The sequence below is a fragment of the Siphateles boraxobius genome, unplaced genomic scaffold (assembly GCF_051911475.1).
Source record: "Siphateles boraxobius isolate OS27281-9 unplaced genomic scaffold, OSU_SipBor_1 341, whole genome shotgun sequence".
Lineage (NCBI taxonomy): Eukaryota > Metazoa > Chordata > Actinopteri > Cypriniformes > Leuciscidae > Siphateles > Siphateles boraxobius.
The window spans coordinates 17,501-44,319 of record NW_027508966.1 but is presented as its reverse complement, the minus strand read 5'-3'; the positions used below and the strand labels follow the sequence as shown (position 1 = coordinate 44,319).

The 26,819-nt window shown below is 37.6% G+C and overlaps 2 protein-coding genes across 2 annotated transcripts; one reads left to right on the top strand and one right to left on the bottom strand.

Annotated features, from left to right (window-relative positions):
• Nucleotides 1-2,410: 2,410 nt before the first annotated feature.
• On the bottom strand, nucleotides 2,411-5,288 carry LOC143702009 (E3 SUMO-protein ligase ZBED1-like). Its single transcript, XM_077195687.1, has 3 exons — nucleotides 5,117-5,288; nucleotides 3,826-3,984; nucleotides 2,411-3,741 (listed from the first exon to the last, which is right to left on the bottom strand). The coding sequence occupies exons 1-3, from the start codon at nucleotides 5,286-5,288 to the stop codon at nucleotides 2,411-2,413; spliced, it is 1,662 nt and encodes a 553-aa protein (XP_077051802.1).
• A 10,900-nt stretch (nucleotides 5,289-16,188) lies between these two features.
• Nucleotides 16,189-18,438, top strand: LOC143702011 (cystatin-B-like). Its single transcript, XM_077195689.1, has 3 exons — nucleotides 16,189-16,593; nucleotides 17,824-17,925; nucleotides 18,012-18,438. The coding sequence occupies exons 1-3, from the start codon at nucleotides 16,516-16,518 to the stop codon at nucleotides 18,135-18,137; spliced, it is 306 nt and encodes a 101-aa protein (XP_077051804.1). The 5' UTR covers nucleotides 16,189-16,515; the 3' UTR covers nucleotides 18,138-18,438.
• Nucleotides 18,439-26,819: the final 8,381 nt, after the last annotated feature.

Sequence of the window (26,819 nt, the reverse complement as noted above, 5' to 3'; positions counted from 1 at the left end):
TCCACATTTCCCATATTCATGCTCTCCTCCGCACTTCCCACATCTTAATTTCCCTTTGCATACATTTGCTATATGACCAAACCTTTGGCATTTATAGCATCGAGTTGGTGGAGGGATGTACTCCCGCACCCTGAAACTCAAATAGCCCACCATCACTTTATCTGGCAACACTTGCTCCTTGAACTCCAAAAGTACTGTAGTGCTATCTACTTTCTCTCCATTACGGTTTGCTTTAAGTCTTTTTATGTCCACTACAGTTCCTCCCTTAATGTTCTTTTTAAGATCGTCCAATTTTTCCCCAATCGGTATACCTGTGATCACTCCCTTTGTTCTTATACCTACAAACCTTCGTACTTAACTCACTTCTTTCTTACACACCGACTGTAATCTCTCAGCCTTCTCTCTTTGCTCAATGTTCCTGCATTTAATTAGTAATCTGCCATCTCGTAACACTTTTGCCATTTCTATGTCTCCTACTACCTTTTTCAATCCACTCGTCAATGTAAACAAACCAATTTCGTTTATATCATGCCCCTCTTTAAATTTAACGATTACTTTCAAATCATCTTCCTGACTTACCTTCCTTCTCACATCTCTACCTACTTCATCAGATACATCTTCAATACTCCTCTTCGATGGTCCTTTCCCCATTCCCTCAGCCCCATTAGACCTAGTATAATTTCCTCCTCTCCCTCTACCGATTACATAACCTTGATTTTTCCAATCTTCTTGACCTTTTAACCAATCCCCACTCTCATCATCTTCCTCCATTATACTATCCAGACCCAGTCACAAATCAGATTATGCCAAACCGCCAAATAAAAATAAACAAAACAAACCAAAACAAACAACAAAAGAAAAAAGCAAAGAAAATATCTCTTGGAGATACAAACAAACCGCCACCGCCGTCTTCCGGAAACCGCCCGATCCACACCCATACAGACTTTTTTATAAGGGTGTTCCCCTTATACCGTCAGTGTTCCTCTTTGAGTTTGGCGGTTCCGCCGAGTTCCGCAGGAAGGAAGACGCAAACGCGGATATGACGTGATAGACGGGCGACATAACGGAAATAAAGACACGGTCCGTGTCTTCGAATTAAAATATTAATTTCTCTGAATTTAGAAGTTGATTGGAACTGTCGGGATAATGTAAATACACAACTTTAAAAAATATATATAACATAGATATAGTGATTTCTTATATTTTTAAAGCAAAAAAAATTACATATTGTGCCTTTAATAAAACCAGATTGTGTTTCACTTATAACTTCACTCTTAAAAAAAAGGGTTCCTCGGGGTTCTATATAGAACCCTGGGGTTCCGTACTTGGCCAATAGAACCCTTTACCGACAAAATGGTTCTATGTAGAACCCTTGGAGAGCAAAGAACCTTTTTTATTAAAATGGTTCTATAATTCATGTTTTATGACTGAAGTGTAAACTAAAGATTCACGTTTCACAATAATTATACACAACACATTCACAAAGCTTTTTGAGTCAAGAAGACCCATGATAATGACTGTAGTCAAAAACCAGAGTTAACAAAATGTTAATATCTAGTCAATGTATGATTTGAGATTTCTTTATGCACGTTTGTACATTAGCATGAAACTTATATTTCCTAATACATTATAGTTTGCCTTTTTGACCAATCATTTTGTAATAAAACATTATAGGAAACACTTTAAAAAATAAAGAAAACACTTTGTTAGTTTATTATGTGTATCATATAGTGATGGTTTTAATCTATCGAAGGGAACATTAAAAATATTAATCGTAAAAATGCCCTCTGGTGGCGTATATGCGTTGCATCATCCTTGAATTCCTATTGGTGGATTGGCGAAGATGAACCTACAAGTGACAGTTAATTTTTCAAACTGTGGAGTCTAGGGATGGGCGATACCAGTTATTTTCTTTTCGATCCGATACCAAGTACTTTCAAGACAAGTATCGCCGATACCGATACCGATACCGATACTTCTATGAAATATTTTTATGTAAGTGATTTTATAGAGTATTTTGATAGCAACATTATTAATAATAAATAAAATGGACATGAAAACGTTTTGCTTATGTTTATTAACAAACACTGAACACTTTTACCACATTTCTTCCCTTTATAGGTTTTTGAGATGAAACAAGTTGACATTAACATTTTCCTCTTGAGCCTGTTTTTTCTATGACTGATAAACTCTACGGCTTAAAAATAAAATAAAATAAACCCCTGATAAAAGACTGGAATGCACTGAAAATCAAACCAGGGATGACTGTTAGGCTGAGAACACTTCAAATTATTTAAATGTCAAACTTGAACCTGAACTTCAGGCAGAATTTTAAGTTGGAATCTTCATATGTGCATGTACTGATATACACAGCCAGCATATGTAAACCATTAAATGATTTAGAACTGATTTAAAGGTTTTTGTTAAGGAACAAGAGAATGTTGACATTTTTCCCCTTTAGTCTGTTTCTTCTTTGACTGATCAACTCCCCTGCTTTGGAAAAAATTCTCTCAGAAGGGACAGATGATGCAGTGACCCCAAGATATTTTTTTGCTAGTTTGCTGAGAGCTGGGAAGGTTTGTTCGTGATTTCTCCACCAAACTAATGGGTCTTGGTTACGGGGAAGTACTTTTTCCTCTGCATAGCGACGCATTTCAATTATGGAATCGCTGCTTCCTGATTGTTGTTGTTGTGCTGATAGAACCTGTGAGTCAAAATCCCCCCATATGCCTCCTTTAGCTGTAGATGATGCAGTACATGGGGTCATTGGAGGAGTCTCTGATGATGCAGAGTTTGCTCTAGGTACTGACACAGACCTTAGGGTAGATGTTGAGGTAGCTTGTGGTGCAGCCGCCAAGTGGACATCCCGCATTTCAGATAGGAGTCGCTTTTTTACAGCTTCTACATGATCCTTGTCACGAAATGCCAGGTGCTTAAACCTTATGTCAAGAAAGGTGCTGGCACCAAGACTGTGTATGGTTTCAATTCCACGGAATCTCCGCTGACATTGCTGTGCCAGTTCTGTGGCAAAAGAGCTTCCTTGACGCTCAGTGGCAGCAGATGCTCTAAGCAGCAGTGATACTAGGGGAATGACCTTTGAGACAGAAGTGTATTTTTCTGCTGATACTTCACGTGTTGCCTCCTCAAAAGGTTTCAGGGCCTCAATGGTTAGGTGGATAACAGACCGCTCTTCAGTTGTAAAGCACAGGTCACTCTTTCCAAGTAAACAGAGGGCTGTGGTAACTGGATCTATTTGTTCATGTAGCCTCTCCAACATGTAGAAAGCTGAATTCCACCTGGTTTCAACTGAAATTATCAGTTTATGTTCTGCCACTTTCAGTTGATTTTGTATCTGTTTAAGCTTCTCTGTGGCTTTTGTGCTGTGGTGGAAAAAGGATACAATGCTTCTGCATTTTTCCAGCAGATGAACGGTCTCCGGAGATGCCTTTATTGCATCTTTGACCACCAAGTTTAATGTGTGGGCAAAACATGGATAATGCATCCACCCAGCCTTATGCACTGCAGCAACCATATTTGCACCGTTGTCTGTGACAACTGCAAGCACCTTTTGAGTTATGCCCCATTCTTCAGCTATTCTTTTCAGCTCTGCACTAATATTGTCAGCTGTGTGCTGTACACTGAAATGGCAGGTTTCTAGCACAAAATTCTCCATTTGCCAGTTGTCAATAAAATGACAGGTCACAGTTAAATATGCCTCTGTGGACCTTGAGGTCCACATATCTGTTGTGAGAATGACATGGTTTGCATGTTGTAATGTTGTCATTACGTTGGCTTTACATTCACCATACATATTGTTAATTGTACACTCCATCAGCTTTTTCCGGGAAGGGATTTGGTAACGTGGATCAAGAATCTTGACAAGAGCAATAAATCCCCTGTCTTCTACAAGTGAGATTGGCTGGAGGTCCCTTGCAATCATCTCTCCTATCCCTCTTGTAATTTCTGATGCTCTCTGCGAGTCATCTATAAAATATAATACAGAAATTATGTTCTTAAAGCTGTGTTACAGGCATTAAGAATTTATAATGATAGTAAATCTCTCCCGTATTACTGGACATTTAAACTGTCATTTGTTTAATAAACATTTTTTAAATGATAAATATATAAATGATTTAATTAAGAATATCCACCAGATAGCCTATCAGATAACAGAAATAGATATAGCTAATGAAAAATGTTTAAAGCAAAATATCCAGTTTAATATTCTGCTCCACATAAAATACTGTAATTAATATCTTCATATCTGAAACAGTATATATTGTACAAAGTAGCCTATAGCTATAAATAACTTGACTTTTTGTATTCAAATAATCTAACCACCACTTGATACCTGGATAACGTTGACCTCTCTGAAACCATTCTGCTAATGCACTCTGCCTCGAGCCAGAAGATGGGGGTCGTGTCTGTGTTACCTCCTCTGCTCGCTTCAGCTGCACTTCGTCGTGCTCTGTAGGGTGTTTTGCTTTAAGATGTTTTGTCAAATTTGTGGTATTGCCACAGTGGCGTATGTTTTTTTTACAAATGTCACACGAGGCTTCAGTGAAATAACTCCAAATTACGCTTCTTTTTCTTTCACTCATCGCAGTCATGCACTCGAACACCTTTTTAAACCTGTCTGCGGGACTCTGCGCTGACTGAGTGTGCTGATGTGCTCCTGCTGGACTGGTAGTGAGAGTGAGAGTGTGCGCGCGCGGTGATACAGCGGAAGGAGACGTAACGTGAGCGAACGCGGTGATACAGCGGAAGAAGATATAGTTCCCATTGACGTTATGCTTTAAGTGTATTTATATACAATAGGGTGTACTACTAATTTTAAAAATTAAAAAAAATAAACGTAATAAAAAAATAAACAAACAGATAGTATCGATACTTGTTTTTGAGGATCGATCCTTTTGATACAAAAGCAGTATCGAAAATATCGATACTTAAGGATCGATCCGCCCATCCCTACTGTGAGGCTTTGTGACGCCGTATCGCTCTCTAAACTGATCCGGGCTCAGTCTGAGGGCCTGCTCCACCTCTCCCACTACATCAACAAAAGTACTGTCACTCTTAGTGTGTGTGTGTGTGTGTAGAGCTGAACTGTGTGACTTACAAGGAATGTTGGTTGCTCCTGGAATAAATCCTGCTTCCAGCTCATCCGGTTCACGAACATCGACGAGCTGGACGCTTCGAGTGGACATCATGAGCTTCAGCTGCTCGTACGTCACCACACCATCTGAAACACACGACGGGTGAGTATCGACAATCTGCTGCTGAGAATTCATATTTACATTTACATTTATTCATTTAGCTGACGCTTTTATCCAAAGCGACTTACAATTGCTATATGTCAGAGGTCGCACGCCTCTGGAGCAACTAGGGGTTAAGTCTCTTGCTCAGGGACAGATCGGTGTCTCACAGTGGATTCGAACCCAGGTCTCTCACACCAAAGGCATGTGTCTTATCCACTGCGCCATCACCACCCCTATGTGATCTATTGTATATGATACAGTCATTACACACATCACTGGATATCTGATATTTTGGTTATGGATAACTCCAGATATATGAACTACAGCAGCTCCAAAGAAGGTTCAAGTGACGTGCCAAAACTATATCTATTGCTTTATTTCAAACATAATTTTTTTTGGGGGATTGGTAAGATTATAGGTTTTTTTATTTTATTTGAAAGAAGCCTCTTCTGCTCACCAAACCTGCATTTATTTGATCAAAAACACTGTAAAAACAGCAATATGAAATACTATTGCAATATATTTTCAATTTAATTTATTCCTGTGATCAAAGCTGAATTTTCAGCATCATTAGGCCTACTCCAGTCTTCAGAGTCACATGATCCTTCAGAAATCATTCTAATATGATGACTTGCTGCTCAAGAAACATTTCTGATTATTATTATTATCAGTGTTAAAAACAGTTGTGCTGCTTGATATGTTTCGGGAAACTGAATTAATTCATTGATGAATATAAAGTTACAAAGAACAGCATTTATTTGAAATGGAAATCTTTTAAACATTATAAATCTCTTTGTCACTTTTGATCAATTTAATGCTTTCTTAAAGGTATTAATTTCTTTAAAAATGATTAAAACAAAATCTCTTGCTGAACCCGAAGCTTTTAAAAGGCAGTGTTTTATCTAAATACTTTATGGGAGCACTTTATTTAGGTCCTAAACTTGATTCTATGATGGTTGTCATTCAGGCCATCGTGGGTGTAAATGTCAAATAATTCCTAGAAAAATGTAAATTCAGCTAATTTAAACCATTAAAGGGTAACTAAACCCTAAACCAACTTTTTTTTAGTTAATGATCTGTAAGAATGGGGCTTTATTAGTGCTGTTCATTGATTTGAGTAACTTTTTTGACATTTGGGTATAAAGTGTTTTAATTCTACAATATATGGTGTAAAAACGTCTGAGTGCTGCCCTCTTCAGGTTGAACGGTGGCTACTGCAGTTGAATTTTCCTATTGGATGTTTGGGGTGGTTCGTGACGTTAGCAGGCTCCAGCTCACCACACCCTTGGCAGTATAAAACCATCTTGTTTCGTCAAAACCACTGTAGCGAGTCAGGAGTTGGAATTGCGAGTATTGAAAATGATCAGGATAGAGTATTTTAGCATCTATTTAGCATAGCATTTATAGTTATTTAGGCTCTGCCCACTTTTCCAGCATTTTTCAAATATTGCCAGTGGGTGGAGTCAGGCTCTGACCACGGGGTTTAGTTACCCTTTAAAGAGAAAGGATATGTATATGGCAATGCTAGTAAAATGGTTGGGCCATCTATATAAATGTTCATTTTAAAATTTAGTTTGTTTACTTTATATTAGGGCTAGGCGATAAAACGATAACGATAATGTTACGACCCTATGGGTTGCATTTTGTTATTTCTCTGTTTGCTTGTCTAGGAACATCATCTGATTGGTTCCTACAGGATGATTGGAACACCATCTGATTGGTTTCTGCATGGTGATTGATCCTCTATCCTGATTGGTGCAGAGTGTTTTAAAAGACACATCATCATTTCCTAGAGAGGCAGATTGGGTTTTTGTGAGTATTTGAGTGTTAAGAGTATTTGAGTGTTAAGAGTATTTGAGTGTTAAGAGTATTTGAGTGTTAAGAGTATTTGAGTGTTAAGAGTATTTGAGTGTTAAGAGTATTTGAGTGTTAAGAGTATTTGAGTGTTAAGAGTATTTGAGACTGTGAGTACTGTTTGTTTGTTTGAATTGTGAACTGTCTTTTATCTAAATATCCCCATTGGTATATTTGACCCTTTGCCTGCTTACCGACACCGATTTGGACTGCCCTTTTCGGTTTTGTTTGCCTGATTGTAAATATATTGTACACATTGATTTTTGGGAAAGTAGGGAGCTTGACGCCATTCTTTTTTTTATTGTAAACTGTTTGAACTCTGTTAGGGAGTTAGCTTTACAGATTGTATATTCGTTTTCTTTTCTTTTGGGTTAGGGTTTAGTAAGGAGGTTAAAGACAAGGTTGTTTTGTTTGTTATTTTGGCTGGGTCAGCTCCTGAACCACAAGTCCCATATTAAGAAAATGAATAACTTTTTTTTGTTCCAAATCTTGTAATTCTCTGACTCTTTCATGTTGCGCCTCTTCCTCTAGACGGGGGTGTAACAGATGATTATCGCGATATCATTTTTCTCGATAAAACGATATCAAGAGTTCAATAAATGTTCGATAATGTTTATGCGCCAAAAGTGGAACTAAACTCATTTGAACCGCGCGCCACACGGACCATTTATCCGCTCGGCTCAAATTAGCAAAGAACACAAATGTCCAGTTTAAACCAGTTTAAAGGCAGATGAAACAGCGCTGACAGGAGAACAGGAGAAACACTGTGCGCAACGATAGTCAGAATCTGAATTGATACTAAATCCATTTACCATGGATTTACTGTAACGTTAGCCTAGTAATATTAACTGCACCATGAAGTGTGGGATATACATATTGAATTGTATTAGCCTATATTATTAATGTAGACAATGTATTAAATGACTAATGGAATATAATTACAGTATTTAATAATGTATTTACGCTACTGTTTTTCATACAAATACCATAGAAACCATAAAGTTACATTTTGCCATGATGTGAGGTGCTATAGGCTATGCCTGGTTTTATCTGTGGTTATCATGATCTATATGCATGATACTGGATGACCAATGGTTAATTTTAATAAAACTCAAACAGTCAGAATATTACATTTTACCAAATAAAAATGTGGTCGTTACATTTTTTTTAACAGATGTTACTGTTTTTGTTATTGAACATAAATTTAACAATAAGTAGTATTAGCTTGAGTTAGGATGCAGATTTACAGTCAACTCACTGTCAAATATGCGTTTCGAGACAAAACATGTAATATTAATATTGCAGCCTGCACTGCAAACTGTGGTGAAGATACGGGCCATCAAAGTCAGGCAACAAAAACCTGTTTCAAGACTTGAACAATATCCCCCATTAGCACATGTAGAAACTAAGAAATATATTGTTCTATTCAGATATTTATTATGTTAAGGAAAAATGACATGTTTGAATGTTCTACCTCAGATTTGTGAAATGTTCACCTGTTTGGCAAGTGTTTGTCATGCTATCTTCTGACAATAAAGAGTAGTTTAAAACCACAATTAACACTGGTTTCTACAACTTTCACTTAGGAGCAAAAATCTCCCTTTAAACTGGAAAGAAATAAAGATTTGACATTTATCCTGATATTTATCGACATCGACTGATATAAAAAAATTTTTTTTTTTTTTTTTGGCCAAATCACCCAGCCCTACTTTATATTTATTATATTTAAATCAATATTTTAGTGACTCTCCCTATAGTCTTCAAAGAGCCAATTCTTAAATTCCTTATTTTGCCTGTATGAGATGGTATGTACATTAAACTGTACAGAGTTATCAAAAAATGTGTGTAAACTCATGGGAATCTGGATTTCCACCCACAAGAAATGCTGATTCAGTGACTTGAATCCATTGAATTCATCAAACTAAACCAATATACTCACTGTGGGAAACAGCCTTAAAGGATTAGTTCACCTCAAAATAAATATTTCCAAATAATTTACTCACCCCAATGCCATCCAAGATATCCATGTCTTTCTTTAAGAGAAATTAAGTTTTGGAAAGTCTCCAAGCCATAAGCATCTGCTGATGATAATTGGAAAGTTTGACAGGAAGTTTACTAACTGAATAATTGCACATTAAAAGAAAATGTATACCTCCTAATTGAGAAAAGATATATCTTGGGATTATACTCCAAATAGAAGATTGATTGTGAAGGAAACGTTTAAGCCAATTAATTTTTAAGGTATTGTTAAGAGAATCAAAATCAATGAAATTTAAGCCACCTTTATTATAAGAATTCAAAATAACTGATTTTCTAATATAATGAGTTTTATTTTTCCAAAGAAATTTGAGCAACATTACATCAATCAACTTGCAAGTAGATTTATCCACAATTAAAGACTGAGCAGCATAGGATAAGCGGGAAATCCCTTCTGCTTTAGTAAGCAGAGTTCTGCCTTTTAAAGATAGATCTCTTAACAACCAAAAGTTACATTTTTTGTGTGTTTTCTCCACAACTGAACTAAAATTCATCTGACATCTTAGTTTAGTATCTTTTATTATTTTTATTCCTAAATAGGTGACACTTTCTTTGATGGGAATGTTTGAGACAGAGGTTGCAGCACATTTTTTAATCGGGAGTAATTCGCATTTATTAACATTAAGCAAAAGGCCAGATGCATTAGAGAAAGATTGAAGAGAGGTTAAAGCAATTGGGATCTGAGAGACATCTCTTAGAAACAATGCTGTATCATCTGCCAGTTGGCTAATAAACAATTCCGTACCAGCAATAGAAATTCCCTTCACAGGGCTCTCTTTAATATGTAAATTTAAAAATTGTGTAGCTATTAGAAAAAGATATGGGGAAATGGTGTAAGACAACCTTGTCTTACACCACGCTTTAAAAAAAACCTAGGAGAGGTGCCATTATTGAGTCGGATAGAGCTATTACCATTACAGTAAAGCATTTTAATACATTTGCAAAAAAAAATTACCGAAACCCAATCTGTGCAGGGCTTGTAACATGAATTCGTGTTCTAAGCAATCAAATGCTTTATAATAGTCAAGAAAGAGGATAAAACTATCAGTAGAGATAAGGTCTGAATAATCCAACAAGTCAAAAATCAAGCGTATATTATTAGAAATATGTCTTTGATGCATTAAACCTGATTGGCACTCATCTATTATATTATTAAGAATAAGTTTTAGCCTCTTAGCTAAAACTAAGGCAATAATTTTATAATCGGTATTCAATAAAGAAATCGGGCGCCAATTTTCTAATAGAAGGGGATCTCTATTGGGCTTAGGAATCAAAGTTATTAGCCCTTGACATAAAGAGGGAGGAAGCTTGGTTTTCACAATACTCTCTAAAAACATTTTATGTAAAAAAGGTGCTAATTTTTGACTAAATGCTTTATAAAGCTCTGCAGATAGTCCATCAGTCCCTCGGGATTTATTACTTTTTAAATTATTTATAGAATCAAGAATTTCTGAAAGTCTAATGGGTGCATCACACAGACTACAATCTTCATTATTAATTTGTTTTATGTGAGATATGGACTCAAAAAATTCCGTGGTGGACTGCTGGCAGAATTTAGAAGAATATAAATCATTATAAAATTTAGCACAAAAGTCTGCAATCATCTTAAAGTCAGCAGTTACATTCCCATCAATACTTAGTTGCTGAATACAATTTTTAACTCGCTGCTTTTCTAACCTAAAAAAATAGGCAGAACTCTGCTCACCTTCCTCTAGCCAATTCCGTCGAGATCTGATGAAGGCGCCTTCAGCCTTCCGTCTATATATAGCCTCTAAATTAAGCTCAATTTTTTCTGAGTCTGTAAGATCATCTACATTTTTACATGATAATGTCGAAATTCTAGCAATAATCTGGTTTTCATTACTTTTTCTTGATTTTGCTAACGAACTACTGTATTTCCGACAGTACTTCCCAATTTCGTATTTAAGAAGTTCCCAATTAATGCAAAAAATATTCTCTTTGTTAGCTTTAAGCCAATAAAAGGAAATTAAGTTATTAATCCTAGTGAGAACTTCGTTGTGTTGAAGAATTGAGGTGTTAAGTTTCCAATATGAGGATCTTTTACTTAGTGAGGGAGCAGATACAAATGGAATACAAATAGAAATGGCCTTGTGGTCAGACAATAGTGAGGGAAGTATATCAGTCTTTATATTTGACAACTCTGCTGATGTCAACCAAAAATCAAGTCGGGATTGTCTAGAAAGGGAATTATTGTTCCATGTGAAAACTTTTTGCAAGGGATGGGTTTCTCGCCACACATCAACAACAGAAAATTTTTGCATAAAGGATAATAAATACTCAGAATTAGTTTTAGTAGATTGGGGGGGCCATCTATCCAAGGTACAATTCAAAACAACATTAAAGTCACCACCGAAAATTAAGGAAGAATTTGGAAATTTAGATAACATATGACAAATACGCATTTCTAATTTATTAAAAAAAATTATCTTTTTATTATCGTATTATCTTTTGGTGAATTATATCCATAAATATTAGCAGTAATACAAGTCATATTTGCGAACTGAAAAGCAAGTATAACGTAGTGACCATTGATGTCACAATCAGTAGCCAGAATCTTTCCACCAAAATTATTTTTTAAAATACAAACTCCAGCAGAATACTCATTTCCATGAGACATCCACATTTCCAACCCCCATTGTGATCTCCATAAATTGACATCTTGTGAAGTTGAATGAGATTCTTGTAAAAAACAAAAATCTTTGTTGAAACTTTTAAGATACAGAAAGACTGCTTTACGCTTAAGAATGTTTCGTAGCCCTCTACAGTTTAAAGAAATAACAGATAAGGACATAGAGGAATAAAGAGAAGAAGAAAAGAACAATAATAGAAGAAAGAATTAGTTCTAAGAACAAGTATAAGGACTAAGTCACCGAGACAGAACCTAACCGGTCAGAACAAGCAAGGAATGAGCTCAACAATCCCTTCATTAATCTATCTAGAAAATATGTACAATTGAGGAACAACAACTATAATTCCCATTTTAAGGGTTGAAGTAATTCACATTATTACTTAGATCGAAGAAAGTCTGAAATAATCCTATTTCTTTTAAGTGGATGTAAAAAAATAAATAAAAAATAAATAAAAAAAACGCACCACAGTCAAAGTGGGTAACGGCATTTTGGCTCAAAGTGGATGTTCAGGTCAAGTCAGCATAGCATCAGTCAATGCGGAATTCAAATCCGTTATCTTTTAAGCAGGAGGAAATATTTCCGTACCATCCACAAATGCTCGTCCGCCGACGAAAAAAGCTATTTTGTTCTCTTTACGGGCCTTTTCAACTATGGGCCAAAGCGTAATCCTCCTCGCTCTATCGGCCGGTGACAGATCTTCCGTGATTTTCAGTCGGTTCTCAATCAGAAACTCTGCGTCCTTGGCGGCACGCCAGACAGCATCTCGGTAAAAACGCGAGGTGAATTGGAAGATAATTCCACGAGCTTTATTATTTGAATTAACACGGCCAAGTCGGTGCGCCACATCAACAACTTCAGGAAATGTATCTTTAAATTGTGGTAGAAGACGTTGGCACACGTTGATAACCTCATGACGGACGTTTTCTCTTTCTTTCTCTGGAATTCCTTGGATTCTCAGGTTGGATCTGCGTGTGTAGGCTTCTAGATGAGCCAGGCGATTTTCTCGCTCAGTGGGGTTATTTTCTTCTTTCTTTGCGCGCGAGTCAATAAAATCAACTCTTTTTTTCAAACTTTTAACCTCGCTGCAAACAAACTCAATGGTTTCCATCATTCCAGAGATTCGTTCCGTATTCCTACAGATCTCTTCCTTCATGTCTTTAATCACCCGCGAGTTTTCGCCAATCAACTTTTCCAAACCGTCTGATCTATTTTTCACCAACTGAGAGAGCTCAGAGAGCTGTGTGGAAATAATTGCCGTATTTACGTTATCAGTTCTTCGAAGTTTAACGGCCGGAGAACTGCACGGAGTGTCGGGAAGCGGCGGAATCACCTCCTCCGCCAGCATAATTTCAGACTCATCATTTTGTTCACAATAATCATGCAAACTGTCCTTCAATACCCCGAATGCAGGACAAACTGCTTGTTTATCGTCACCTGTTCTAGCAGATCTAGCAGGAGTGTCCGGCACTGTTTTCCCTGACTTCTTCGCATCTTTCCTCTTATCAGATCCTCCCATTATTGTTGTTCCAAGAATTCAAAACATTAATTAACGGAAATTCTCAACAAAAAAAACTCTAAAGTTCGTTATAATTACTATAAAACAGTTTGGGATTGCCGAGCTCACAAACGTATGTGTTCAGGGCGCCATCTTGTACGCCTCCCTCATTGAAGTTCATTATTCGAAGAAAAATCCAGAAATGTTTTCCTCAAACTTAATTTCTCTTCCACTGAGGAAAGAAATACATGGATATCTTGGATGGCAGTTGGTTTTTACTACTAATTTGTTTACACCAAAAATAAACGTAGCATATTAATAGAACAGTTATCACAAACCTGCCAAGAACACGTCTGGATCGTAATAAAGAACATTTTAGGACTATATTATTTTTAGACATTGTTCATGATAATGAAACATGTACGTTAAATATAACATCTGCATTTATTTTAATTGCCGTGTTATTACTTTCATATTGCCATCAATATGTACCTGCTGAAACACCAGTTTAAAGTGTTTGTATAAACTTGAGGGCATTTGTATTATATATCCCTCTTGCAGGCCTACATGAAGTGCATGAACTTTAATATGCAAATATCTGGAATTATGTATATTTAATCTAAAATGATATAATCACCCTGACCTTATAAAGATAGCCTACCTATGGAAGCCCTTTATAAAAAATCATGCATTGGTAAACTATAATTACGACATTTAAAAAGTTATGAGATACAAATAATTGGAAAGTCAATTGACTTCTTTATCACTACTTTTTATGCCATAATTTATTGTCACAGTTATGATTTACCAAGGTATGACTTTTTTCTAATGTAGTAGCATAGATCAGACATGTTATTCATCACATGATGCAACATTTAACTTTTGTTGACCCATGAGTCACTGACCCTACGTGCAAACTCACATGATTTACTGTGCATGATGTTATGTTAGCCTATCACAAAATGATTTTGTTTCTGATATAAGCCAGTGATTATTAACTCAGATACATAGAAAACTCAATACTTTACCTGTATTTAGAGGTTGGTTGTTGGATGTTTTAGTCCATTTATCGCAGTTATCAGCTCCGTTTTCACACTGATCTGCTGAGACAGACAGAAGCAGGAGCGCCACGAGAGCGCGCACACCTGAACTCACGCGCATTACTGCATTCATGTCTATCTTATCTAAGAGAAGATCGATACGTGCTCGTATGTACAGATAGAATTAAATCTAAAAAGCCTGGTCTACAGCAGTGTATTGGTTTGACCCTTACAGTCTATGGATTGACCATGTATCGTCGTATGACTGAGACGATACACGCACGGATCTGAGTGCATGTTTTCCTCCAGGTGGCGCTCAGTTGCTCAAAAGCCGCTTGCTCTATTGATCCTTTTTATATATATGGGCGTTTATGATTTACTGGAGATGTTTCACTATAATCGTTTAAACCTAATAATTCAATGAGCAATATATGATATAACCATGGAACTTGTTCAAAACCAGTCCTTTAAATGCAATAAAGACAAATCCTTATGTAGTAGCCTAATCATACTCAGACTGTGGTCGGTCCACTCCAATATTATGGAGCTGCAGACTCGGAGCCTGCATCTACAGTCCCCCACCGAGAGTCCCGCATTCTCAGACCCCTCGTTTTTCGAGACAGCGGCTCCTGCTTATTCAAATTCCAATTTTTATTTCAGTTCAACCTATAATGGTCTAATTAACATTACCATGCTAACATTACAAAATCTGTTTTTTGATATTTTGAATGCGAAGCAAAACAAATCAAAATAGACAAAACACCAAAAATAAACAATTCTGTAGGCCTACTTTATTTAATGATCACCTAAACATCATCTTGCTGTAAAGAAAAAAGGAAGAAAAAACTGTGTTCGTGACTTTACTTTTCGTCTTCAATTGCATTAAAAAACTAAGTTATAAGTCGCTTTGCATAATCATAAAATGATATGTTGCTGGGTTCGGCAGGGGCGACTCCATCGATGTATGGTGTACCCTGGAATAGCCTACAACAGTATAGGTCTTATGATGTTTCAAAAAGAAAGGGAAAAAAAAAAAGGAAAAAGATGTTTGCTAATGTTACCTTCATGTTGCACTGCTCTGTTGAAGTGTCCCTTGAGATGTTTTTGAACTTTGGACCACTTTGTGGGTTTGAAATATATGGGGGCACAAAATGGGCAGTGAAAATCACTGCAGCATTTGTGACATATACAAAAAGTCCAAGGTTAAAGGCTAACGTTAGCTATCAAAATATTTGGGGGGGGGGGAAGAGGGCGAAAAAACATACATTAACGGCTCAAATCTTGTTACAAACTATCTTTACAAATATTAAATGGACTATTCATATGTTGTATCGATTGAGTTAAATTAGTTTTATTAAAATATAAATCAAACGAGTAGGCTACTACGATTCGCTAAATAAAATTGAAGGTAGCCTACTCACGTTTTGCCTTAAGTTCTTCAGATTTTCTTCACATGTTTATCCGATACAATTTGATAGGAGGCGCTGTCTCGAAAAATGAGGGGTCTGAGAATGCGGGACTCTGGGTGCAGGGGGACTGTAGATGCAGGTCTCCGCATAGACATCATGATATCTATGGGTCTCCGAGTCTGCAGCTTCATAGCCTACTACTCGTCCATTCTGAAAAGCGCTGAGAATTGCAACACTTACCACGTGACTGTCGCTTATATTTGTTCTTCTGCACTGGTCTGGGCAATATTTTACTCTTTAATAATGGCGCTAAGGAATTTTATTAGCATGTCAAACGGGAAATTTTACATTGTGTAATTATAATGGTAAAAGTTGTAAATACCATTGGACTTGACCAATCAGAGCGAACGCCCGGGCTACTAAGTCCCGCCCCAAATTGTTTTTTCTGCTCATTTTTGAACTCGTCCTGCCTCAGATTAAACTAAAAAGAAACATTAGAGATCCAATGTTATATTTCATAAATCTATTTAACTTTAAAAACTAACCATATTAGCTTTATATGTGATATAGTTATGTATCATTTTACGGTTTTAGCCTCATTTTATAAAATAGTTATTTTTATCCTCCCCTGCCTATTCTGAACACGTGGTATATTCTGGTGATGCCTCATAGTCATATGATCTAAGCAGCATAAATACTGTTGCAGTGTCAGTGATTTTATACTGTTTAGCACCTTTTTTACATCTCGACGCCGATCAACGACACATTATTGCAATGGCCACCAAAACGGTTGTTGGAGGGCCTTCCGAGGTGAAGAAAGCCACTCCAGAGGTGCAGAAGATCTGTGATGAGGTAAAACTGGAGCTTTTACTTTTGTTTTGATGGTGTAAAACTGGAGCTTTTACTTTTGTTTTGATGGTGTAAGTCAGCTGATGTGGGAGTGCACTTGATGTTTATTTTTTAGTTAGTATTAGCTATTTAATAGTATTCAGAAGTTTGTATGTTATTGTGCTATATGTAAATAAAAAAAAATAATAATAATAGTAATATACAACTTTAAACAGTCAACCACCTTAATATTTAATTTATATGTTTCATTATATTATATTATATTAACTTGCATTGTGTGGTGTATTATGGAAGAATGGTTTAATTTAATAGCTAGTCTTCAAAGAGACAATTATTAAACTCAATTTTGCCTAAACCTGATATACAGTGCCAATAGTGCAAAGTTAACAAAAATGAATGTATTTCTTTATATACTTATAGTGTCTGGACTCATGAGAATCTCTATATTCCCTCCCAAACACAATAAATACTGATTCAGCACCTAAATGAATCACTAATCTTCGGTAGGTGTTGATTTGAGATGGGTGTGTCACGGTAATTCATCAGTGACACACCCAAAGGAATCTACACTGTGACAAAGTAAAATTCATTTGTTAACTTTGCACTATTGTCATTGTATATCAGGTTTAGGCAAAATTGAGTTTAATAATTGAGAATGTGTGTGTGTATATGTGTGTGTGTGTGTATATATATATATATATATATATATATATATATATATATATATATATATATTGGCATAAGAATATATAATAATGTAAGAGTGAATGTCAATAGCATGTCTGGATCAAAAGGGATCTTTTTTTAAATATTTTTATAAAAATGCACTATTTGCACTTTGTACTGTCATCCCTTCGAAGTTTACAAAAATGTATGCATTACTTTATGTGTCTAGACTCATGAGAATCTCTATATTCACAACCAAACACAATTAAACTAATAATCCATTGTTTTGAGATGGGTGTGTCACAGCAATTTATACACTCTTTGTGTTAGGCTTTTTCAGTTGGTTTTTACTATACTTTGATTTTTTGGTTTATTTTTAAATAAATGTAGCATAAGAATATATAATAATACAAGGGTGAATATAACAAGCATATCTGGATCAAAAGAGAGAGAAAAAAAACAAGATTTTTTTTTTATTTTTTTTATAAAATAATTAAGCAAATTTTTGGACCCGATTTAGATTAACCACATTTGCCATAAATATGAATTCTGCATAATTTGCTTCAGGTCAAGCCTGCTGCAGAAAAGAAGACTGGAAAGACTTTTACCGTTTTCACTGCCGTATCTTACACCGCACAGATTGTGGCTGGGACCAACTATTTTATCAAGGTAAACTTGTTGTACCATGTCACAACCTGCATATTGTGTTAATGATACTTGCTGAAAGTGTATTTAAAGTGTCCTATCCTCTTCAGGTGGATGTAGGGGGAGACTTCGTTCATCTGAGGGTTCACAGAGCACTGCCTCACGCTGGAGAAAAACTACAACTGCACGGCATTCAGACCTCAAAATCTCAGCAGGATGCCATTGAATACTTTTAAACACGTAGTGCATCTTCTCAATCAGTGTCTCATTCCCTCTCACACACACACTGCATACGGAATAGGTTAAAATATGTGATCTACTCAACTAATGCTGTTACAAAAGTTGTATTCGTACGTGCATCATTAAAATGAACCCAATACTGTGCCTATTGTATGTAGATTAGTTTTATAGGATCTTTTTCCACTTTTACAAAAGTTGTATTGAGGTGAAAGAATTGCACAAATTATACAGATCTGTTTTTTTTAAAGATGCTGCTTCTAAAATAAAGGGAAATAAATTTCATTTGTTCAATTTCAAGTCTTTGTTTCATTTACACCCTCCAAAAGAATGTGCCAGTAATAATACCATCACCAGCATACAGTACAACTACATTAGCTGTTATTACTAAACTCAGACATATAAATTACTATTAATAAACTTCCCTGGGTACATAAACACATTTTGAATGTCATATGAAGAGAAATTCTTACAAATTTAGTGTATAGGCTATGACTTTTACAGTGTATTCTGATAAAACGTGTGAAACCGTTATCTCTTCTAAGATCTGAACGTGTATGCAACAAAATAACTGGTGAGCTGTTGCAGTTAAATATAATAACTGTTTGTTTCAAGATAAGATGAGAATTTGAACGAAATGTAGTTAATCATCATGACTAAATCTGAACAGTTGCACTTGCAAATGAACTACAACATGCCAACATTCAAGCCAGATGCCCACTAAAACCAGTTCATGTTTCTTTAGATGTTGATATTGCAGTGCAAACTAGTTATCAACCTCCTGAAAATCTCAACCATTAACCAGTTCAGACAAAAGAAAAAAAAAAGATTCTGTTTCAAACTGAGGAGATTTTGAGTCTCTATTTCTCATATCCTGTTTCTGATCCTCAGTCAAATTCAGTGATGCATTACATGCAAACTGTTCGCTATATAAAAAGCTCTTAACTTTTGATCACAGTGTCTATATATATTTGGGGAAGCTAGAAAATCAGACTTGGTTCATTTGTAATTAATAGATTTATTTAATCTTTGAGTCTTCAAAGCAAACAGACAGTTTTGTGTGTCTATTCCTGAAATATCAGCTAGAATATTAAGTCTCAAATAATAATCACAATTAAAAACTCTGCAATACAGCTGCATAAATTATAATGGAGGACATCATTTTCGTTCTATCTATCATTCTTTCTATCTATATATCTATCTATCTCGTTCTATCATTCTATCTATCTATGTTAAGTTTGCATTCAGTTATAGAAACTATAAAATGCTTTTTAAGCATTAAAGCAACAGGAACATTGTCACGGGAGCTGTGTCTGAAAGAAACATGATTAATCTCACGTGAAGTATTACCTCGCCTCGCTTAGTCACACGTCACATTACACCACATCTACATTTTCACATGTTTTACTATTTTTATGTTATCATTTTTATAAAGCCAAAAGGATTTCATTTATTTACACTACGTTCCCTTTCGATTTGTCCTTAAATATCTGGTTATTTCTGGTATTTTGGGACTAAGAAATGTTTTGATAAGATATGTTAACCCTAACCTTAACCCGAAGTGATTTCTTGAAAGTCTCAGATAATTAATATTTTTAAAACCTTTGCATAAAGATATTTGTGTTATAGTTGCACAAATTCTGAGAGAAAATACTAGATGGCAAAAAAAAAACCTGGCACACAGCTTGAAACCATAAAATGCATATTAAGCATAAAACAAAAAGGAACATGAGCTGCCATGTGTCTAAAAGAAAATAATGATTAATCACACTCAAAAAACTATTTAAAATAATGCATTAATTATGAGTGTTAGGAAATATAACATTGTTCTGTAATAGTTTTCAAAGAATGATAAGTCCAAGTCCTCATGTATATGATCTGTACAAAACTTTCTTTACAAAGTTAGAGTTGAAAAATACGTTTTTTTAAGTTTTATATTTTTGGTGTTTATTTCCATCCTGTTCATTTTTGTGTAGTATAAGCCTAACCCGGTTATTATAATTAATAGAGTGTGTGAGTTTTACCCATTTTGTGAAAATCTTCTATAACTTTTTATACCAATACTCCATTATTATACCAATAACTCCATAACAACATTTTTCAAAGTTACAAAAGGGTAAAAAATTACTGGAATGACCGCTATTGTAACGCACGGACAGAGGCGGTCGGATCCATGTGCAGCATTTTATTTCAACTTAAACATAAGCAGACCTAAACCCAGGCATACAGTTAAACAAGGGGCAATCCAGTAACTCGTGGTGATAACAGGCTTAGGTTGAGGCAGGCAGCACAGGTCCATAAACAGTCCAGAAGACAGGCAAGGGTCAAGATTCCAGGGAAACACGGAATACTAAAACAGAGGATAATGCTCAGATATGTACGCTTACAATGTAACAAGACTTCGCGCCAGACACAGGCATCACTCAGGCTTAAATAAGGAACTCAATAACCGGGAATCAAACACAACTGAAACATAATTAAACAAGGAGAGAGTGCCCTCCAGTGGCTCACGCGGACACTCCAGCTGGCATACATGACATAGCCCCTCCTCAAAGGAGCGGCTTCCAGACACCCGTGGAGAGGCTGGAGGCTAGGCCCATGGAGAGACCTGGGGCCTGGAGACCAGAGCAGGGCAAGAGACCATGGGGAAGCACGCAACCAGGGTGGAGAACACTTGACAGGAGACCAGGGTTGAACACACTTGGAAGGGTACCAGGACGGAGCACACTTAGACGGAGACAAGGGCAGAGCAGACTCAGGACTGGACGTGACCAGTGGCATGAGAAGCACAGGACCAGACGGGACTAGAGGCATGGGAGGCTCAAGAGGAGATAGCACAGACAAGGTCCATGTCACCGCCACCTCCATGGCCCTCTCAGGGTACCTACTGCCCCCCCCCCCCCAAAAAAATACTTGGGGAAATCCACGGGCGTAACCTCCGGGCTGTAAACGGGTTCAAGAGAAGCCTCCTGGAGCTGGAAGGGCGCAGGCAAGACTAGGCGCAGTGGCGGGGCCGGCAGTGCGAGGCGCAGAGGCGGGGCCGGCAGGGCGAGGAGTCTGGGTACGCTCACCGGAACCTGACGAGCCGAGCGAGTCCTTCTCCTACTGCGGCGGCGCGCTGTTGGAACTGGTAACTCTGGATCCAGGGGAACAGACTCGTTTCGCTTAACTGGACCTGACTCCATAGATTCAGCCGAACTTGACTCACTTTCTTCACTGGATTCCCTCGATTCAAGACTTGATCATCTTGATTTAGGGCTAGATTCACTTGACTCAGGACTTGACTCGGGATTCGGTTCACTTGACTCGGGATTTGGTTCACTTGACTCGCTTAACCCCCTTGATGCACTCGACTCAATACTTGATTCTTTCGAGTCGGCTGGCACGCGCTCAAACTCCAGTTCGGCCGGCGAAACCTCCGCTGTCTCTGGATTAGCAAGTTCAACAGGACCAGTGCGGAATACAGGCTCGAGGGGTCCGACACGATGAGTGGGTTTGGCAGAAACGGTATATTTGCAAGCCCCTCTGACGGTCATCAAGGGAGGATCGAACAGTTTGGCGAGATGGGGCTTTAGCGGCATTCGGAATGAGTGAGAGAAATCCGCTGCATACGAACCTCCCCGATGCAGGGACAAGAGCAGTTCCTCAGGATCCTCCTCTCCTGCGGGGAGTTCAAAGGCCTCTCTGAATAGGGCGATAAACACGTCATAAGAAGGGAACGACACCCGACCTTGTTCCCAGAACGCACCTGCCTACTCCAGAGCCTTTCCAGTGAACTGTGAGCAGATAAAAGAAACGCGGTCGTCATCCGAGGTGTAAAACTTGGGCTGATGATTCATATACAAGCTGCAATGCTGAAGAAATCCTTCACACGCCACAGGTGAGCCATTGAACTTTTTAGGAAGTGACAGACTGGGATAGCTAAGTGCAGTACTCACACTGGGTTGAGGTGGAACAGGTGCAGCGGGAGCTTGGGTTTGATTAGCTGTGCTTGAGCTCTGCGGAGACAACGATTGCATAGAGCTTGCTAGTGCCTCGAGGAGAGATGTTAGTCTCGTCAGCTGTAAATGATGAGAGGCTAGCATCGAAGCTTGGGTCTTGACCACAGTGGATAAAGGCTGAAAGTCTGCTGGATCCTGTGGAGGTGAAGTCTTCTGTAACGCACGGACAGAGGCGGTCGGATCCATGTGCAGCATTTTATATCAACTTAAACATAAGCAGACCTAAACCCAGGCATACAGTTAAACAAGGGGAAACCAGTAACTTGTGGTGATAACAGCCTTAGGTAGAGGCAGGCAGCACAGGTTCATAAACAGTCCAGAAGACAGGCAAGGGTCAAGGATAATTAGCTGTGCTTGAGCTCTGCGGAGACAACGATTGCATAGAGCTTGCTAGTGCCTCGAGGAGAGATGTTAGTCTCGTCAGCTGTAAATGATGAGAGGCTAGCATCGAAGCTTGGGTCTTGACCACAGTGGATAAAGGCTGAAAGTCTGCTGGATCCTGTGGAGGTGAAGTCTTCTGTAACGCACGGACAGAGGCGGTCGGATCCATGTGCAGCATTTTATATCAACTTAAACATAAGCAGACCTAAACCCAGGCATACAGTTAAACAAGGGGAAACCAGTAACTTGTGGTGATAACAGCCTTAGGTAGAGGCAGGCAGCACAGGTTCATAAACAGTCCAGAAGACAGGCAAGGGTCAAGGATAATGCTCAGAGATGTACGCTTACAATGTAACAAGACTTCGTGCCAGACACAGGGATCACTCAGGCTTAAATAAGGAACTCAATATCCGGTAATCAAATACAACTGAAACATAATTAAACTTAATGAGTCCATGGTGAAAACATAACACAAGGAGAGAGTGCCCTCCAGTTGCTCACGCGGGCACTCCCGCTGGCATACAAGACAGCTATTAGACAGCAAGATTATCAGCACACAACTCATGTGAGTTTAACAAGTAACATACATCCATACAGAAAACACACAGGCAAGTTTAAGAAATAAAATGGGTAAATCAATACATAAGTCAGGCAAAGCACACAAACAGATGTTTCTGTCTCCAAGTTTTTTTTAAATCACTTTAAAAATGTCCAATGAAACCAACTCCCTGAGATTCAACTTATTTAGCAGATTATTCCAGGCAGAAGGAGCTGCACATTTAAATGCCTGTTTTCCCAGTTCAGTCCACACCACTGGAACAAGAAAATATCATGAGACCGAAGGCTATAACTAACTACCTACACATTTTTTACAGATATATAATATATTTTAGATATATTTTACAGAGCATCCAACACAAGCATACAACTCGCAATGATGAGTGAGGGGTTTGATCAGATCCCGTACTGTGTGTGGTGATATATCACCCGCCGAAATACAACAAACTTATAAAAGAGTTCTCTGACTTCTTGCCTTGGCCAGTATCATGATAGACTATGACAGAGTTTTAATTGTTGGTGATTTTAACGTACATGTCTGTTGTCCTTCTAAACCACTTACCAAAGATTTTTTGATTGATGCTTTTAACTTTTTTTAAAATATGTCAGTGGACCCACACAGGAGCAGGGGCACACGTTAGATCTTGTGTTATCTTATGGTTTGCCCATTTTAAATATCCAGACACAGGATGCTGTATTTTCCGATCACATGCCGGTTTTATTTGATTTTACCTTGTCCTGTCTTAAATCTAAACCAACTGCCCTTACACGTGTGATTAAGCCGACCACTGCTGCTCAGTTTTCTTGTGCTTTTCAAATGTCATGTCAGTCTGAGACTGGTCTCTTAGCTGACACAGAGAAATTAACTTCTTCCTTTCTCTCCACATGTGCCAGCATTCTTGACATTGTTTCTCCACTAAAAGTTTTGCGCCCCAGACCTAAATCTGAGCCATGGTTTAATGACACTACCCGTGCAGCGAGGAGAGAGTGCAGGAGAGCAGAGCGCCGGTGGAAGAAAGACAAGCTTAATCTCTCTTATGAAATGTTAAAGGAAAGCTGGAGAATGTATCAAAAAATAGTTAAAGCTGAAAAAACTAGATATCTAAAATAATTTTTTTTCCAAAATTTAAACAAACCACGTGTCCTTTTTAAAAGCATCGGTTCAATTTTAAATTCACCCCAATCCTTCAATTTGGAAGCTTCTTCTGAAGTCTGTGAGATTTTTTTATACTATTTTTTAGACAAGATCCCCTCCATTAGAGCTCATATCTACCCACCTGTATCCGACCCTTCTGAAATGTTGACCTGTTTTACAGTATTTGATCAGTTTGAGCCTATGTCGCTTCCTTGCCTCAATAAAATAATTTCACAGCTCAAACCCTCAGCCTGACCCCCCTCGCATTTTTAAGGAGGTCTGGACCACTATAGGGCCAAGTGTGCAAAAGATTATTAACAGCAGTCTGACTTCAGGAACTGTCCCAGCTTATTGCAAAGAAGCAACTGTTGTACCTCTAATTAAAAAGCAACAGTTGGACACTACGATTTTAGCTGACTACAGACCGATATCAAAGCTTCCTTTTATTTCTAAAATCTTAGAAAAAACAGTTTTTGCACAACTACAATCTTTTTTAGATATAAATGGTATTTTAGAAATTTTTCAATCTGGTTTTAAAGCTTTTCATAGTACCAAGACTGTACTTTTAAGAGTTTTTTACAGACCGTGGGGACTCTGCTATTCTTGTGCTTTTAGACCTCACTGCTGCTTTCGACATTATTAATCACGCCATTCTCATCTCTCGCCTAGAGCACTGTGTAGGCATCCGAGACACTGCCCTGAAGTGGTTCAGATTGTATTTATCTGACCGATGTTTTTCTGTAAAACCTGGTGACTCTACATCATCTACCGCCCCCATTCTCTGTGGAGTTCCTCAAGGCTCAGTTCTTGGACCACTGCTGTTCTCCTTGTACCTTCTTCCTCTCTGAAACATTTTTAAAAAACATGGTATTTCCTACCATTTTTGTGCAGATGATTCGCAAATTTATTTACCCCTGAGAAAAAATGCAAATAGTTCCCAGACTCCTTTACTTGAATGTCTTAAGGATATTAAAGCCTGGGTGTCTTTTAATTTTTTTAATTTAAACGAAGAAAAAACTGAGGTCATTGTGTTTGGACCCAGTCGGGTTTGTGATTCCACTCCCGTAAACCTTGGTTTCTTGCAGCAATACGTAAAGCCAGTAGTCACCAATTTAGGCATCAAAATTGATAGTGATTTTAAACTTGACAAGCAGATAAACACGGTTGTTAAATCCAGTTTTAACCATTTGAGGCTTTTATCTAAAATTACACCCGTTTTATCTTTTGATGTTTTTGAGCACGTGATTCATGCTTTTATCTCGACCCGTTTGGACTAATGCACTTTACATTGGCGTGAACCAAACCTCCCTTTCACGCCTACAGTTAGTCCAAAATGCAGCTGCTTGTCTTTTAAATGGAACCCAGAAACACGAACACATTAGGCCTACCCCAATTTTGGCCTTGCTCCGCTGGCTCCCTGTACATTTTAGAATACATTTTAAGATTTTAATGTTCGTTTTTAAGTCATTTAATGGGTTGGCACATCAGTACATCTCTGAGCTCCTGCACACTTACACCCCGTTAAGGTCACTGAGGTCTGGTGATCAGCTGCGGCTGAACGTGCCCAGGACCAGGCTGAAGACCAGAGGTGACAGCTCTTTTTCAGTAATTGCCCCCAAACTGTGGAATGACTTACCCCCACACATTAAAGTTGCGCCCACCCTCCACACCTTTAAAGCGCGTTTAAAAAGATATTTTTATTCCCTGGCTTTTGATTCACCATGAGCTGCTGTGGTCTTCGTTGTTGCTGTCATTGTTAATGTTATTTGAGTTTTTTTATTTTATTTATATTATTATGAACATAATGATGAACATGATGAACATAATGATGATCATTCTGAACATTTTGTTTTTATTTCTGTAAAGCACTTTGGAAACCTTGTTGTTTGTTTAAATTGTGCTATATAAATAAAGTGGATTGGATTGGGGTTTAAAATGTGTTATGAACCTCAATCAATGCATCATGATAAACAGAGTCCAAAGCATGTAAACACTGAGAGGATGCATGCATGTAACATCACCATTGCATTGACCACTGCAATGCATTATGTCACATTTGTCAATGCTGGCAAATGACTAAAAAAGCTCTTGCTATCTGGGTTGCCTCCACCTCATGCATTAATTTTTTTTACTACATTTGCTGTGGATTATCCCTTATATAGGTCTAGTTAACATGTTATATAAGAAATATGTGTATGGGGTAATGAAATTATTTTTGAAACAAGTTAGTGGACAAACCTGATATGTTGTTCTTTCTCTATAGATGATCTGAAAGGCTATACATGTACTAGTACCAGCGTCATAGTCTCGAGGTTGTGGGAAGCTCTGGCTTTCATTGTGTGTCAGTGGACTGTGATATCCAGTATATACTTGAAATACACTCACCTAAAGGATTATTAGGAACACCATACTAATACTGTGTTTGACCCCCTTTCACCTTCAGAACTGCCTTAATTCTACGTGGCATTGATTCAACAAGGTGCTGAAAGCATTCTTTAGAAATGTTGGCCCATATTGATAGGATAGCATCTTGCAGTTGATGGAGATTTGTGGGATGCACATCCAGGGCACGAAGCTCCCGTTCCACCACATCCCAAAGATGCTCT

Excerpts from the sequence above, each read along its gene's own strand:
- LOC143702009 (XM_077195687.1), bottom strand. The coding sequence starts at position 5,288 with ATGAATTCTCAGCAGCAGATTGTCGATACTCACCCGTCGTGTGTTTCA. Across the intron at positions 3,985-5,116 it reads AGGAGCAACCAACATTCCTT|ATGACTCGCAGAGAGCATCA; the intron begins GTAAGTCACACA and ends TATATTTTATAG. Across the intron at positions 3,742-3,825 it reads CCGGAAAAAGCTGATGGAGT|ATATGTGGACCTCAAGGTCC; the intron begins GTACAATTAACA and ends TTCTCACAACAG.
- LOC143702011 (XM_077195689.1), top strand. The coding sequence starts at position 16,516 with ATGGCCACCAAAACGGTTGTTGGAGGGCCTTCCGAGGTGAAGAAAGCC. Across the intron at positions 16,594-17,823 it reads TGCAGAAGATCTGTGATGAG|GTCAAGCCTGCTGCAGAAAA; the intron begins GTAAAACTGGAG and ends AATTTGCTTCAG. Across the intron at positions 17,926-18,011 it reads GGACCAACTATTTTATCAAG|GTGGATGTAGGGGGAGACTT; the intron begins GTAAACTTGTTG and ends TATCCTCTTCAG.